The sequence below is a fragment of the Schistocerca cancellata genome, chromosome 5 (assembly GCF_023864275.1).
Source record: "Schistocerca cancellata isolate TAMUIC-IGC-003103 chromosome 5, iqSchCanc2.1, whole genome shotgun sequence".
In the NCBI taxonomy this organism is placed as follows: domain Eukaryota; kingdom Metazoa; phylum Arthropoda; class Insecta; order Orthoptera; family Acrididae; genus Schistocerca; species Schistocerca cancellata.
This window is the reverse complement of record NC_064630.1, coordinates 342,522,912-342,536,578: the sequence shown is the minus strand read 5'-3', so window position 1 is coordinate 342,536,578 and position 13,667 is coordinate 342,522,912. Positions and strand designations below refer to the sequence as shown.

The following is a 13,667-nucleotide window of genomic DNA, read 5'->3' as shown; positions in this document are numbered from 1 at the left end:
CACGAATTTATCGACATCCCTGCTGGATTCGTGGTGTCAGTTCCCTCCAGCACTACTTCAGATATTAGTAGAGCGCATGCCACGTCGTGTTGAGGCACTTCTGCGTGCTCGCGGGGGGTCCTACACGTTATTTGGTAGGTATACCAGTTTCATTGGCTCATCCGTGTATATCGTATTGCGATCGTGAATAAAACCAACCTGCTTTTACAGAAAGAAAGTGTTGCATCACTTAGGAGATAGCGGGGAAATACCGTGCACGTAAGCCATTTTTCAAATATTTCGTATTTTTCGAACTCAATTGAAATGCTGAACATCTTTTTTGGGCAAGAATTCAATGCCCCACACGTTTATGGCTTAATGTTTGCTATATTACATCGATTTACGTTCCTACAGCTGTTTTAAAAAAGTGTTATATTCTTGTATCTTATGATACAGCATTGCTCATAAAATGACAAACTCTGTAAAAAATAAATCAAATTAAGAAATTCGAAATTCAGAATTTATTTAGAATTGAAACACACAAAATTTACAACGTATTAAAGTTTCTAAAGACAGAAAATCCTTTTACCGGTAAAACAAAATTATTGGATTTTGGTGTCAGCTTGTCTTTGAACACATTTATCCTCTGTTTTAATGGCAGTAGTCGCAAATATAGTTTTCAGCTGTGTCACATGCGTTACACAAGGAAAACCTGTAACATGACACACACACCCACACACACACACACACACACACACACACACACACACACACACTCACACTCTTCCAAATATACAGTTCACGAAAATTCCAAAAGAAATTACCATATGGAGCAATACCGTTCACCACAGGGCAATACCGTGCCCGAAGCACGGTATTGCCCCGAGACAACATGACTTGGCATTTTAAATTCTAACCCAACAATCACGAAATTTAACGTCTAACATTTAATGTTTAAAAGAAGATCAAGAAATGCGTAATTAAATAGAGCTACTTTAAATATTGTTGCTATTACATATTTCGCTCACCTCTAGACTTATTATCTTCAGATGTTATAAGAAAACAGTCGAAATCAATCGAAACCGATTGTCGAAGACGTCTGCGCCGTTGAACGATATAGACCCCTTTGCTTCTGATTATAGTTACTTCCGCTATGTGGCAGCACCATGCAGCGCTCTTTGCGCTCTCTGGGAAACTGGATAAAGCGGTCCATGGTATTACCCTGCTGTACGGCATTGCCCCGCTCTCCCCTACTCAACGTTCCTCGTACCCGGATGTCTATTTGTTTTTATAGTGTGCCCTTCCGTAACTTCTTCAATAATCGCTTGTCGAGTTATAAATATCTCTGCTTGCTATTTCCCTGCAGGTGCATAGACTACACCGTCTAGGGATACAAAGCACGACCGATGTGCCTTACTGCGCGTTTGCATCGGCTTGCAGGATAGCGCAGAGGGAACAAAGAAACGGAAAGGACTGCAGCGCGATAAGTAGGAGCGCAGGTGAGCGCGCCGCGCTCAAAACGAACGCCGCGGGAGCCGTATCGGCGTTGTCAATCGGCCGTGCGTCGCGAACGTGACGCTGTCAGCGCCGCCGCCATTGTCCTTTGAGCCATTGTGCGCGCGCCGTACGGAGATCGCGTACAACGGCGCGCCGTCGCTGCCCGCCGCTGACGGCCGGCTGTCAGCCGCGCTCTGCCCGCTGCCGCTGACGCCGCCGCCGCCGCCGCCGCGGCCGATCGGACGTGAGCGGGGCCTGAGAGACAGCTGTCGGACTCGTGGCCGTCACTGCGACGTAAACGGATTTTCATCTTGGAAAAAAAATGGGATGGAGAAAAAGCCGGACAAAATATTAGTGAGGTGGAAGAGTTTGCGTTAACTCGTGCTACCGCCACAGCCACAAGGGTTTCCACCCCCTTCCCCTCCCCCCCCCCCCCCACTCAGGAGACTCACTTTTCGGGTCGGCGAGCCTCTGTGCGGCAGAGCTGTAGAGGGGAGGGGACAAGAAATAAGGCACAGAGCGCCGGGGCCGTGACTTGCCCCGCGGCCAGCGCACCTAGCGGGGAACAACGGCGAAATAAGCCTGTCACGGCCGTGACATCGGCAGACGGCGGCTGAATTAATGAAAAACGTCCGCTGGAAAAAAATGGAAGCTGACGCTTTCTTTCTCGCCCGACGATCAACAAGGCTCTGTGAGCCTTAAGTATTTTTTTCTGTATGCAGGTCTACTAGCCGCCTTACTCTGCTCCACCGAAAAAGGGAGCTGCGTGGAATGGAAAAATTTGGAGGTGTCGACTGTTCAGAAAGAGCATGTAGCAACGTCTTCATTTCAGTGTAAGAAAGCGGTAATCAGGAGCCCATTATGCAATTTGGCTGTTTAGAAAACGTCATTGCGTTCCACGAAAAGTTGCTGTACTGTTTACCAAACAGGTTTTAATAACATGATCATACTCGGTAGACCAGTAGTTACTTCAGCACCGAAGCTTCCTTTCTCGACTTACCATCATGTGACTGAAGCTGTGAAATACTGTTCGCTTAAAATTTCGTTTCAGCCTTCACAGTTACAGAAGCACACTCGGCCGCTGTGGCCGAGCGGTTTTTACTTGCTGCAGTCCGGAACCGCGCTGCTGCTACGGTCGCAGGTTCGAATACTGCTTCTGGCATGGCTGTGTGTGCTGTCCTTAGGTTAGTCAGGTTTAGGTAGTTCTAAGTTCTAGGGGACAGATGACCTAAGATGTTCAGTTGTAAACCGCTGCCTCCTCGCTTTGTTCTCTCTCATGGCAGTAAATGTCAACCCCTGCAGAACACGTAAAGAGTGATATAATATAAATCGCAAATATATACAGAATATTAAATGCATAATAAGTAAACCATATTGATCTTTTAGATACGAATGAATGGTAATCGTTTTTTACAACTGCGTTCTTATTATTTTTAACCTAATATGTTCCAGTTACTTGATTTAGGTCTCATTAGGGATCTACGCAGACATGACAGATAACTCTTTTTAAATACAAATATTTTGGAATATGTTGTGTTTAGCGATCATTCTTTTAAGTTACCTTGATATTTACACTTTCTACCCCTACGGAATTATGATTTACCTTTCTATATTTGCTGTTGCTGCTGTGTAATACAGGTAGCTGAAACATGTTTTTTGACAAACATTACTCATTCATTTGAAAGACGAAGCAACCGTTATTTTCCCCGGCCTCGGTGGACGTGCGGTTCTAGGCGCTGCAGTCCGGAACCGCGGGACTGCTACGGTCGCAGATTCGAATACTGCCTCGGGCATGGATATGTGTGATGTCCTTAGGTTACTTAGGTTTAAGTAGTTCTAAGTTCTAGGAGACTGATGACCTAAGATGTTAAGTCCCATAGTGCTCCTAGCCACTTGAACCAACCGTTATTTTTGTCTACAGGATAAACGGCATTGAAATAAAGCTATATCCTTTCTTTTAGGAGTGCTAGTTCTGTAAGGTTCGCAGGAGAGCTTCTGTTAAGTTTGGAAGGTGGGAGACGAGGTACTGGCAGAAGTAAAGCTGTGAGGATGGGGCATGAGTCGTGCTTGGGTAGCTCAGTTGGTAGAGGACTTGCCCGCGAAAGGCAAAGGTCCCGAGTTCGAGTCTCGGTCCGGCACACAGTTTTAATCTGCCAGGAAGTTTCATATCAGCGCACACTCTGCGGCAGAGTGAAAATCTCATTCTGGAAGCATTGAAATACTTAAGTAGAATTGATGTAAATGTTGATGGAATATTAACATTTATGCTTTTCAAATCACCATGCATTGTGTGAGGGAGGGTGCACTGTGTCACAGAATGCTACTTAACACGAAGTACACGAAACACTTACAGTAAAGCGTGTGAAAATTTGACAGGAATTTGTATAGTATTGGTACCTGGGTGATAAGCCATCGTAGTGGAAGTGGAGGGAGACCCGTAAGTGTATAGATAAAAAATATTCCTCCTCCCTGAGAACCACTCACACGGCTTATGGAGAGGGAACTCAAATTCAATCCTCACGTAAACGGGGTATTTGTCGCCTTATCTTCTGATGTTCGAAGACGGGCTACTACGAACACTCAACGGATATTTGTAGAGTAGCACGAGGTTCATTAATATTGTACGCACTGGAGCTTTGGAGCAGAGCGTAGACCACCTTCTAACTGTCTAGTATCATCTAATGTGACCGCTGTCGCCTTCTGTCATTAAACGTGAAAGAACAAGTTCGTCAGTTACCTGTCTGTGTACGAATACGTAAATTAGCGACGATATGTTTTGTTAAAATTTCACCGAGCTTCTTTAGGCTGAGTAATTTCCTGTCGTTGCCCAGTGGTAAGTACCGGTCATCACCACTAAACAATGAGCATAGAACAGACACCAGTTACAGTTTACACACCGGGGAAACCTGAGAACCTATCACCAATGTCTTCAATATCTCGAGTCACCGAGAGTACTTACGATTTTATTGACCCTTCAGGTGTGGTCTGAAATAAGTCTTTTTGGCATTTCTTTCTTATGTAAGTGTTGTGAGGACCGTCAAAATGCATCTCATGTGGTGTCAGTAAAAACTGTCTTAGAAAATTCACTTTATCAACCAACTTCCGTTGACACACAGTGAAAGAGTTAACAACGCAAAGTGCTGCAGTTTAGTAGCTCGTAAAACTCTCGCTAGGTGGTGACACTTGCCGTATTGTAGCGCACGCTTGCTGGACATAAACAAACTTCACATTTTTTCACTACTCTAGAGAGGACTTACAATGCCTAAAACAAGGAAGTACCTTAAATAGTTTCACAGCCTTGAGTAACGTTAGAGCACAGCGAGAGACACGGAGACAAGGTATCGAGGATGGAAGTTCCTCCATTCTGCTTCCCCTTCTTTGCAGTCAGTGGAACGAGGAAAAGTTATGATAGTGATGGTACGATTCCTATATAGTTAGCTAGCTCAGTCCTCTTAGAGACCATAACAGCTGCTTCTCCATAGGAGTGAAGCCGTCAAACCGTTGATACATGAAGGTGATGGCATTTTAAGATGCAGCCTTAAGAGTGGCTACTACCTCTTTGAATATTACCACTTGACATCAACACTTGTAAAACCGGTTTTCTGCCGTTATTTTAATCGGCTTGGATAATATTCGAAATGCTTCTGACAAATTAGATGATAGAATACGAAAAAATACATTTTAATGCACGAAGGACAATGCATACTTACAGGCAGATTTATACACAAAAAACTACATTTTACAAACTGACTCTTACAACATTTCGACATAATCCCCACTAATATTAATACATCTACTCCAATGCTGAAGCACTTTTCTTATACCTGATGAAAAGAAATTTTTGTCTTGTTGTTTGAGACCCTTTCCCACAAATTGTTGGGCCACCTCATTGTTGCTGAGCTATTTTCCACGTGTTGCCACAGTGAGTGGTAAAAATAAATGAAAATCCGAGTAGGAAGGTTGTATGCACCAACACATTTTTTCAATGGTTTCTTGGGTCAGCTTGGCGATTTGAGTGCGAGTTTTGTCGTGCAGCAATAACACCTTTTTTCTTAGAGATCCGCGATGTTTTCCTCTCACTGTTAGCTTTATTTTGTTCAGCAGCATGTCTGAGTAGTAGGCACTGTTTATTGTACGATGATGATCCAAATAATCTCAAAAGACGATACCTTGAGCATCTCGAAACACGGTCAATGTGACTTCTCCCGCTGATGCTTGCGTTCCGAATTTCTTTCGGACATGCGAGCTGGTGTGCTTTCATTCCATGGTCTATCTGTTGAACTCTTCTTCGAAATTGTGAACCCAATTTTCGTCACACGTTACAATCTTGTTTAGAAAAAGGGTCACCTTCCCTTTCATAGGCATAGTCTGTAAACGCTTTGCGTCTTCTTTCCTTGGTTGTTGTGCTAACTCTTTCGGTCCCACCTTGCACCTGTTCCGTTGTACTTGAACTTGTACTGATAACTTCATGAACTGTGCCAACACTAACTACAGCATTTTTTGCTGTATGTTGAACTATAACACGTCGGTCATCACGAATAACGTCGTCAGTGTGGATTTAAAGCGAGGAAGTTGACACTTCATCAGGCCGTCCAGAACGTTGCTCTTCAGTCCCTAATATTCGACCCTTTTTGAGCTGCTCTACCCACTTACGAAATTTTTCAGCGGTTCATACAACTTTCACCAAACAGTAAAATCATTCCAGAGCTGATTTTAACCGGTTTCTCTCTTTTAGAAACCAAAAACCGTATCACTGAACGTTTTTCAACGAATGTGGAAACTTAAAGCAGATGCATCATCATTAAATACAATACTGAGGTTATAAACAAAATGCCTCTTAACCGTAAAATGTAAATGTCGAGTGACTAGGGCCTCCCGTCGGGTAGACCGTTCGCCGGGTGCAAGTCTTTAGATTTGACACCACTTCGGCGACTTGTGCGTCGATGGGGATGAAAAGATGATAACGCAACACCCAGTCCCTAAGCGAAGGAAATATCCAACGCGGGCCCTTGTCGCGCTGACCTCTCAGCTACCGAGGGCGCACATTTTTATCCGTGAGCCGCGATCAGCTCATACCAGTGATGCCAACCTAAGGTCATTACAGTGACAAACTCATACTACCAACTATTTCATTGCTACACCACCATGTCTTCTCAGTTATTGAGTACCCGTGTAACTACCGTACAACGCCGCACAGAGCCTGTAACTAGGAACCGCTCTTGGGCGCGAACATAGTAAAAACTCGATTAGTTAGAACAAAAAGAGTTTGTTCGACCAGTGTCTTTGAGGAAACAAAGCGATCGTTACAATTATATTAAAATGATTTCAATAAAACAGCCCAAAGCGCATAGAAGTTGTCTATTTCAGCTGAAGACTGGTTTCGGTATCTAATAAGATCATCAACCTACCATTTTTTTACTCTGAAAGTAAGTGCATAATATACTGTAAGTGGTCGATGAATGAATGCAATCACAGAAGTAAAGTGACTGAAAATAAATGATTGGTATATCCTTCGTAACAGCAGGAGCAGGTCGCACGGAGTTTGAAACATTTCTTAGTGGAGCTAAGCCGCTCGTGGTTTAATTGTGAAACCTCCGGTCTAAGCCTTCTGCATATCGCCGCCAATAGTAGAGAGCATTACCCTAATATGTGAGAACTGTTTGTATTCGTACATTGTTGTAAGTTAAAGGCGTATGAACAACTAGGGATATTAGGAATATGCATGAAACACTTACGTTTTAAACCCTTATGAAAGAGATAACATCTCGACAAATGACACTGGCTCACTTCAGTACATGTTGCTCTCTACAGATGCTTGTATCAGCTTGACAAAGACAGTTAATAGGACACCAGCTGGCACTAAGGAGACGAATGAAGGAATGCGAGACTACATGCTCCTACGTCAGCCAAGGATGTTGGGGCATCCAGTCGGGAGCAGTATGGAAATCAATAAGCACTGCCTTCAGTTATAGACGTTGTTATCTGCGACTGTCGTTTTAGTGCACATAAATGTTCTAGCTGCCTGATTTACTGTTTAAGTAAAATAACTGTAAAATTATAGTTTAAAAAACCAATGTCATTTCTTCCAAATCGATTGTTTAAGACATGACATCTTGAATACGGGTTACAGAAAGCAGCACACATTTCGTGCAGATAAGAAACAATTTGTACGTCGAGGTTGCACTGAAGAATTAAATATTAACGTAAAACGAGCGATAAAGTTGATAATAGCACTGTCACACTGTTGGCCAGCAAGCTGTGTGTTTTGCATATGTATATGTAAAAGGCAACTGCAGATAATGCTCATAGTCTACCATACTGCTCCCGACTGGATGCCGCAACGTCTTTTGCTGACAGCGGATCATACCGACTCGCATTTGTATTCTTGATGGCCAATTAGCGTCCTATCAACCGTCACTCTCACTCTCTCTCTCTCTCTCTCTCTCTCTCTCTCTCTCTCTCACTCTCTCACTCACACACATACACACACACACGTACGTTGATACAAGCACCTGTGTGGGTATTACATACTGAAATTAGACAGTCTTATCTCAAGGTACCCTCCGCCACACACCGTCAGGTGGCTTGCGGAGTGTGGATGTAGATGTACTAATGCACGTAAACTATGTATATTAATTTTAATTATTAACAGCCTCACTTGCACCGTTTACCTAGAATTTACCTAGGTTTCAGTAGGGATAACCAAACCTTCTTCAGAATAACTATGGACAAATGATAACTACTGTTATTCTGAAGACGGTAGTTACTGTTATTCTGAAGAAGGTTGGGTTTCCCAACTGAAACCTAGGTAAATTCTAGGTAAACGGTGCAACTGAGGTTGTTAATAATTAAAATTAAAATTTAAACAGTTGCTGACACGGCCGCGAAATGTTGAAGATATTCAACTTTGTTTACTTCTTGTATCCCAAACTTACAAAAATAAACGTTCACACACAATTTTCACAGCTTGTCGTAAGGGCTCTCTACTATAGCTTCTGTTAACGTTATGCAGACGGCGGTGAGCAAAGCTTCACCATGAAACCATAAGCAACTGAGCTCCGCTAAGCAGTGTTCCATACCCGTCTTCAAAGCAGGCTGCTTCACCCCGGGATGTATACGAGCCACATATTTTATGCTTTTTACGTCTCCAGTAAAGTAAATTGTGTGATGATAGTCTTGTAGGAGACTGAAACCAGTCACCAAGTGAAATGTATACATCTGACTTGCTTTGATGTCACAGATCTTAACTGTCATTGTATCACTGTTAACTTTATTACGTGCAATTGCTTGCTCATGGTCTGCTGGCAGCCTTCAGAGGAACTTCATTAATACTGTTCCTTTCTTTCCTCAACAGCTCGATGCGAAGAAGAGTCCTCTGGCCCTGTTGGCGCAGACGTGCAGCCAGATCGGCGCAGACTCGCCTAGCAGCAAGCCTCTGATCCCGCCGCTGGAGAAGCAGCCGTCCTCGAAGTCGTCCTCGTCCTCCACCTCCACGGTGAAGAATGACTCGTCCACCAGTGGGAGTGGCGGGGCGCGCGACAAGTCTTCGCCGGCGTCTTCGGCGGGCAGCGACTTGAGCGTCAAATCGAGCTTCAAGCCGTACGAGTCTTCAGTGACGCAGCAGCACCACCAACAACGAGACAAGACTGGATCGCCGCAGGAGGACCGCGCGGGTGCCACGAGCGGCGGTGGGAACGGTTCTGCCCGGGTGAGGACGCCCGCGTCCACCAAGAGCGGCGGCCGCTGCGCCAGCAACCAGAGCGCCTCCTCGCCCAGGTCTTCGCCGGTGGTCGGCCGGAAGACGCCAGCCGGCGCCGCTGCTGCTGCTGCGGCGGCGGCAGCTGTCGCCGCCGCCAGCAGCGCGGCGTCTGACGCAAAGTCGTCGTCGGAGAGTCCGCTGGCTGCGACGACCAAGGTGGGATTCAGTCCGGTGGCGTCCAGCCTGCTCGACCCTACCGCGTCTTTGAAGGACATGCCGCTAGGCACTTTCAAGCCGACCGCCTCGTACCTCGGCGCCTTTCCCCACTTCCCCGTCGACCTGATGGCGGCGGCAGCAGCCGCGGCCGGAGGCGGCGCCGCGGCCCACCTCAAGGGCTCGCCCTACGTGAGCTACGCGCGCATGAAGACGCCGTCCGGCGTCGACACGCTCGTCCCCGTGTGCAGGGACCCGTACTGCACCGGCTGCCAGCTCAGTTCACAGCTCCTGGCGGCGGCAGCGGCGTCGTCGACGGCGGGCGCCGGCAAGGGGTGCCCGGGGGGCTGCGCGCAGTGCGACCACGCCGGCAAGGCGGCCTTCCTGCCCGCCGCCGCGGCCGCCGCCGCCTACGCCACTGCGCACGCGCAGCTCGCGGCTCTCGCATCGCACCTGCCGTACGTCTGCAACTGGATCGGCAGCGCCGCGCCCTCCGCCTCTTCCGCCGCCGATGGCTCGGCCGCTGCGGCGGCCGCTGCCGCGTCCGGCTACTGCGGCAAGAGGTTTGCCACGTCGGAGGAGCTGCTGCAGCACCTGCGCTCGCATACGGAGGCAGCGGTGTCTCCGCTGTTCGCGCACCGCGCCTACCCCACGCCGCCCCTCAGCCCGCTGGCGACGGCGCGGTACCACCCCTACGGCAAGCCGACCCCGGGCGCCCTGCTGCCGCCGGGGTTCCCGTTGCACCCTCACCCGGGACTGCCGCCCTACTTCTCGCCCTACTCGCTCTACGGACAGCGGCACCCGTGAATTGGCGGTCCGCCGATCGCGCTTCAAATCGTCCCCCGTGGAAGCTACGGGACACTTGTGAATATTAATGTAACCAAAGTGTATACTGAGGAGTCTGAGCAAGTGACATGGCTCGTCCGAGTGGCAATTACTTCACTGGTACTTAAAATCAGTGAGGACGGGAATAACGATTGTACATTAAAGTACTGAATGCCTTGTACACTGGAATGATTTTTCACTTTACAACACAGTGTTCGCTATAATTGATGAGACATATCTCATGTTTACAGCTGACTTTCTCAATGAATATTTATCCTAGCAAGACCTTTGCCAATATGATCAAAGATACTCGTTATATAAAACTGCTAGTACAATGACTGTACAGTTAAATTTGCTGCATAATTCGTACTGTGAAATGTATTTAAATGCAATATGACTGAGCACGATTTAATGAATACCACAAATTGTATCATTTCCAGCTATTTTATTCATCATTAATTTTTTAGGTACTGTACGAGTAACTACTTTTGTCTTCAGTCTCTGTTTACATCCTCTATACCTTCAGCTATTCATTGCACCACCACCATCACCACCACTTCTTCACCGGTTGATGTTTTTCATACCTGCGGATGCAGTTTTGGTATATCCATACGATCCTCTTGTCCAAAAGTCCCTAGACCATCAACCCGTAGTGAACCTCGACAACAACCTGCTTTAGTGATAAGTTCTCACTTGTATTCCACCCAACGCACAGCCATTTAAAAATTGCTGTGGCAGGCACTACGGGTGAGAGTAGCTCTTTTTGGTAGCTCTTTGTGTCGGTCATTGTTGTTGTATAAGATTTTCTTGTTGAGGATCCAACTACAAACTAAAATTACTATCTTTGTGTAAACCTTTTTCGATCATATTATATCATACTGAAAGAATTCCCCTTTCATTTTCGTCATAGCGTACTTCATCGGACAAAACATCTGCATATTAAAGGTCGTAAACTAAATAACCACCTTGAAAATATATACTTCTGTGGCACTGTGTAACGTATATTTTACGTATAGGTGAAATAACTTTAGTCAAGGTGGTGGGAGGTGGGCATAAACATTAATTATTATGCTTCATTTCAGTTCTCTGGAATTAGCAGAAGCGTTTCGTGGGATGATTACTCTCACGTTCTACAGTCAAAAGTAATGTTTACCAAACTTTGTCCACAGGAGGTGTCCCAGGTGTAAAATCTTTGACATATCGCAGAACATTCTTTGAGGTATTAGTGTAAGTACTTACTGTGCTTAATTATTGGTACACCAACACCCGTACAAGCTCGTAAGAAGTTGGGTTCTCGATTACGTTTTATAATAAACTTAATTAGTTAATGCAGAAACTACTCCGAAATTAATCTTTTCATGTTTCACACCAGGTAAAAAGCCCTTCCCGGCTGCACATTAACATGCAATGTCTGGATACGAAAACAGTTGAGAACATGCCCTGAATTGCTGTTTGTTTTGTGTTGAATCTGTGTCAGGGGGTAGAAAGCTCTAGTTCTTGAGCAACGACCTTCTTACAGTAATGATTACATCTGTAACTACACACTGATCGGTGAATTTGCGAACAGCAACTTCCACGCGAGGACATTACTTACTGGGTGATGTCCACAAATGCCAAAAGTCCGCCAGAACTCATGCACGTGTGTGGTCATTGTCTGTAGGTTTTAAAAACTATTCTTTATTCAAAGACTGAGGCAAGCGAACAAATGTATATTTAATGCATATTGGACTGAAAGTGTTTGCTTCTCGTTCTGTTCAAATATATATACGGACTTGTTAAGACATATTGCATATATAGAAGTGGAGAAGATACGCTACTGGGAATCTGGCTCAGGTGTGAGTTCCTTTCAAAATGACTGCAGTCGCAGTAACCTAAAGTTACCCCACTGGTCACGATACGTTGAACGTTGTATTCATTGAGTCTGGAATCACAGTGGAACTTTTCTCAAGTAACGCACTTCATTATACGATAAAAGATATTTTCTTTCGTCGCACTGCAATCTTAGTCTACCATCGTTATAAAAAGTGATAAAAGAAATTCCTGTATAATTCACCAATGTGCCCTCCAATGAAGAACATTCAGAACTACTCAGCATGTGTTTTTGAAGTTGTCATACCACTTGTTTTAGGTATTTGACAAATTATGGTACTTCACTTCCTGATTTGAAGATGTCTTCTTTCTGAGATGTCCACTTAAGTTTCCATATCTTAGTTGGACTATATTGTAGTCATAATTAAAGGTTTATAGTGAAATATTTTAGCGATGTTGTTGAATTTAGCAAGTACGCTGCACATTTTATGAACTACATGATACTGAGACAAATGTTCACTACGGAACTGTGTTGAAAAATTGTAATAATGAATATTGGTTGATAATCTGTAGGTGATAATGTTTTGTTAAATTTCTTGGTAGAAATACTCAGAAAAAACCAAATGTGCATAGCGTTGTTTACTCCATCAACAGTCCACAGGAATGAAAGGGACATTATCATTGGATGCAGATAATGCTTCTGAGCTGTTCAAATACTGCAGTCTTAATGTCTAGCTCGTGACTATTACCTGAGATGCATGTAATTGTTCATGTACTTTCGTGTATAATTGTCTACTCTACTTGATTCATAATGTAGCCAAAGCTAATGAACCTAATTTTTTATCGCTCTATGTTATTTTGGATGTGTGCGATATGAAAATAAATAATTTAAATCTGTAAAATAGTTAATTCTTTCGATCTACCACAGTAAAAGCCAAGGAAAATAATGAAACAAACTGCAATACGAAATATTATTATTTAAACATAAAGTATCGACACAAGAAGTAAACGTAGCTGCCAGTGAAGTTCGTTTAGCTCTGTCACTCTTCGAACGATATATACGTAAAAGTGCTCACAAATCTCGCGACTTTGTTAGAATTAGGTACCCAAAAACCTCATCATGAGTTTTACAGTAGTGCTTGAAATACTTTGTATCTGATTCAGTCGAAAGTTCTGTTGTCGTCTGACATCTAACCAGTCACCGTTAGCGAGTTAAGGTTACAGTATGGGTAGTACCTATGCGGTAGCTGACATCATTAACATGACGACGACGACGAAGGCGGCATGTCAGCAACGTCTTTCAATGTAGCAAGGCCCAAAATACGTCCATGTAGGATATGAGAAATGACACACAAGAAAAATGTACGGCGTTAGCACAGAATTAATCAAATTAGAAGACGACGTCAATCGGTCAGATGAAAAGTGAGAAATAACTGGTAATTGTGGCACATGAGATGGGAAAAGAAAACTAGATATGAAAAACACAGGTATAGTGTTGACATGTCACAGATACTGCTTAGCTCTTGGCCAGAAGAAAACTGGCGAGATACACAGAGAGAAGATGCATCGATAATAACAGGTAAAGATTAATCTTTCTTTACATTACACTTGCTTTTTGGCGTTCACAGATGCGGTGTGGCGCAGT

The 13,667-nt window shown here is 44.6% G+C and overlaps 1 protein-coding gene across 2 annotated transcripts in view; it reads left to right on the top strand.

Moving 5' to 3' along the window:
• LOC126187744 (zinc finger protein Noc-like) overlaps positions 1–12,909 on the top strand; it is a 125,409-nt gene extending 112,500 nt beyond the window's left edge. For both annotated transcript variants that reach the window (XM_049928996.1, XM_049928995.1), the window contains one exon: positions 8,831–12,909. In XM_049928996.1, coding sequence (XP_049784953.1) covers positions 8,831–10,195 — 1,365 coding nt within the window. In that variant the 3' untranslated portion in view covers positions 10,196–12,909. The remainder of the gene's footprint in view (positions 1–8,830) is intronic.
• The last annotated feature ends 758 nt before the right edge of the window (positions 12,910–13,667 follow it).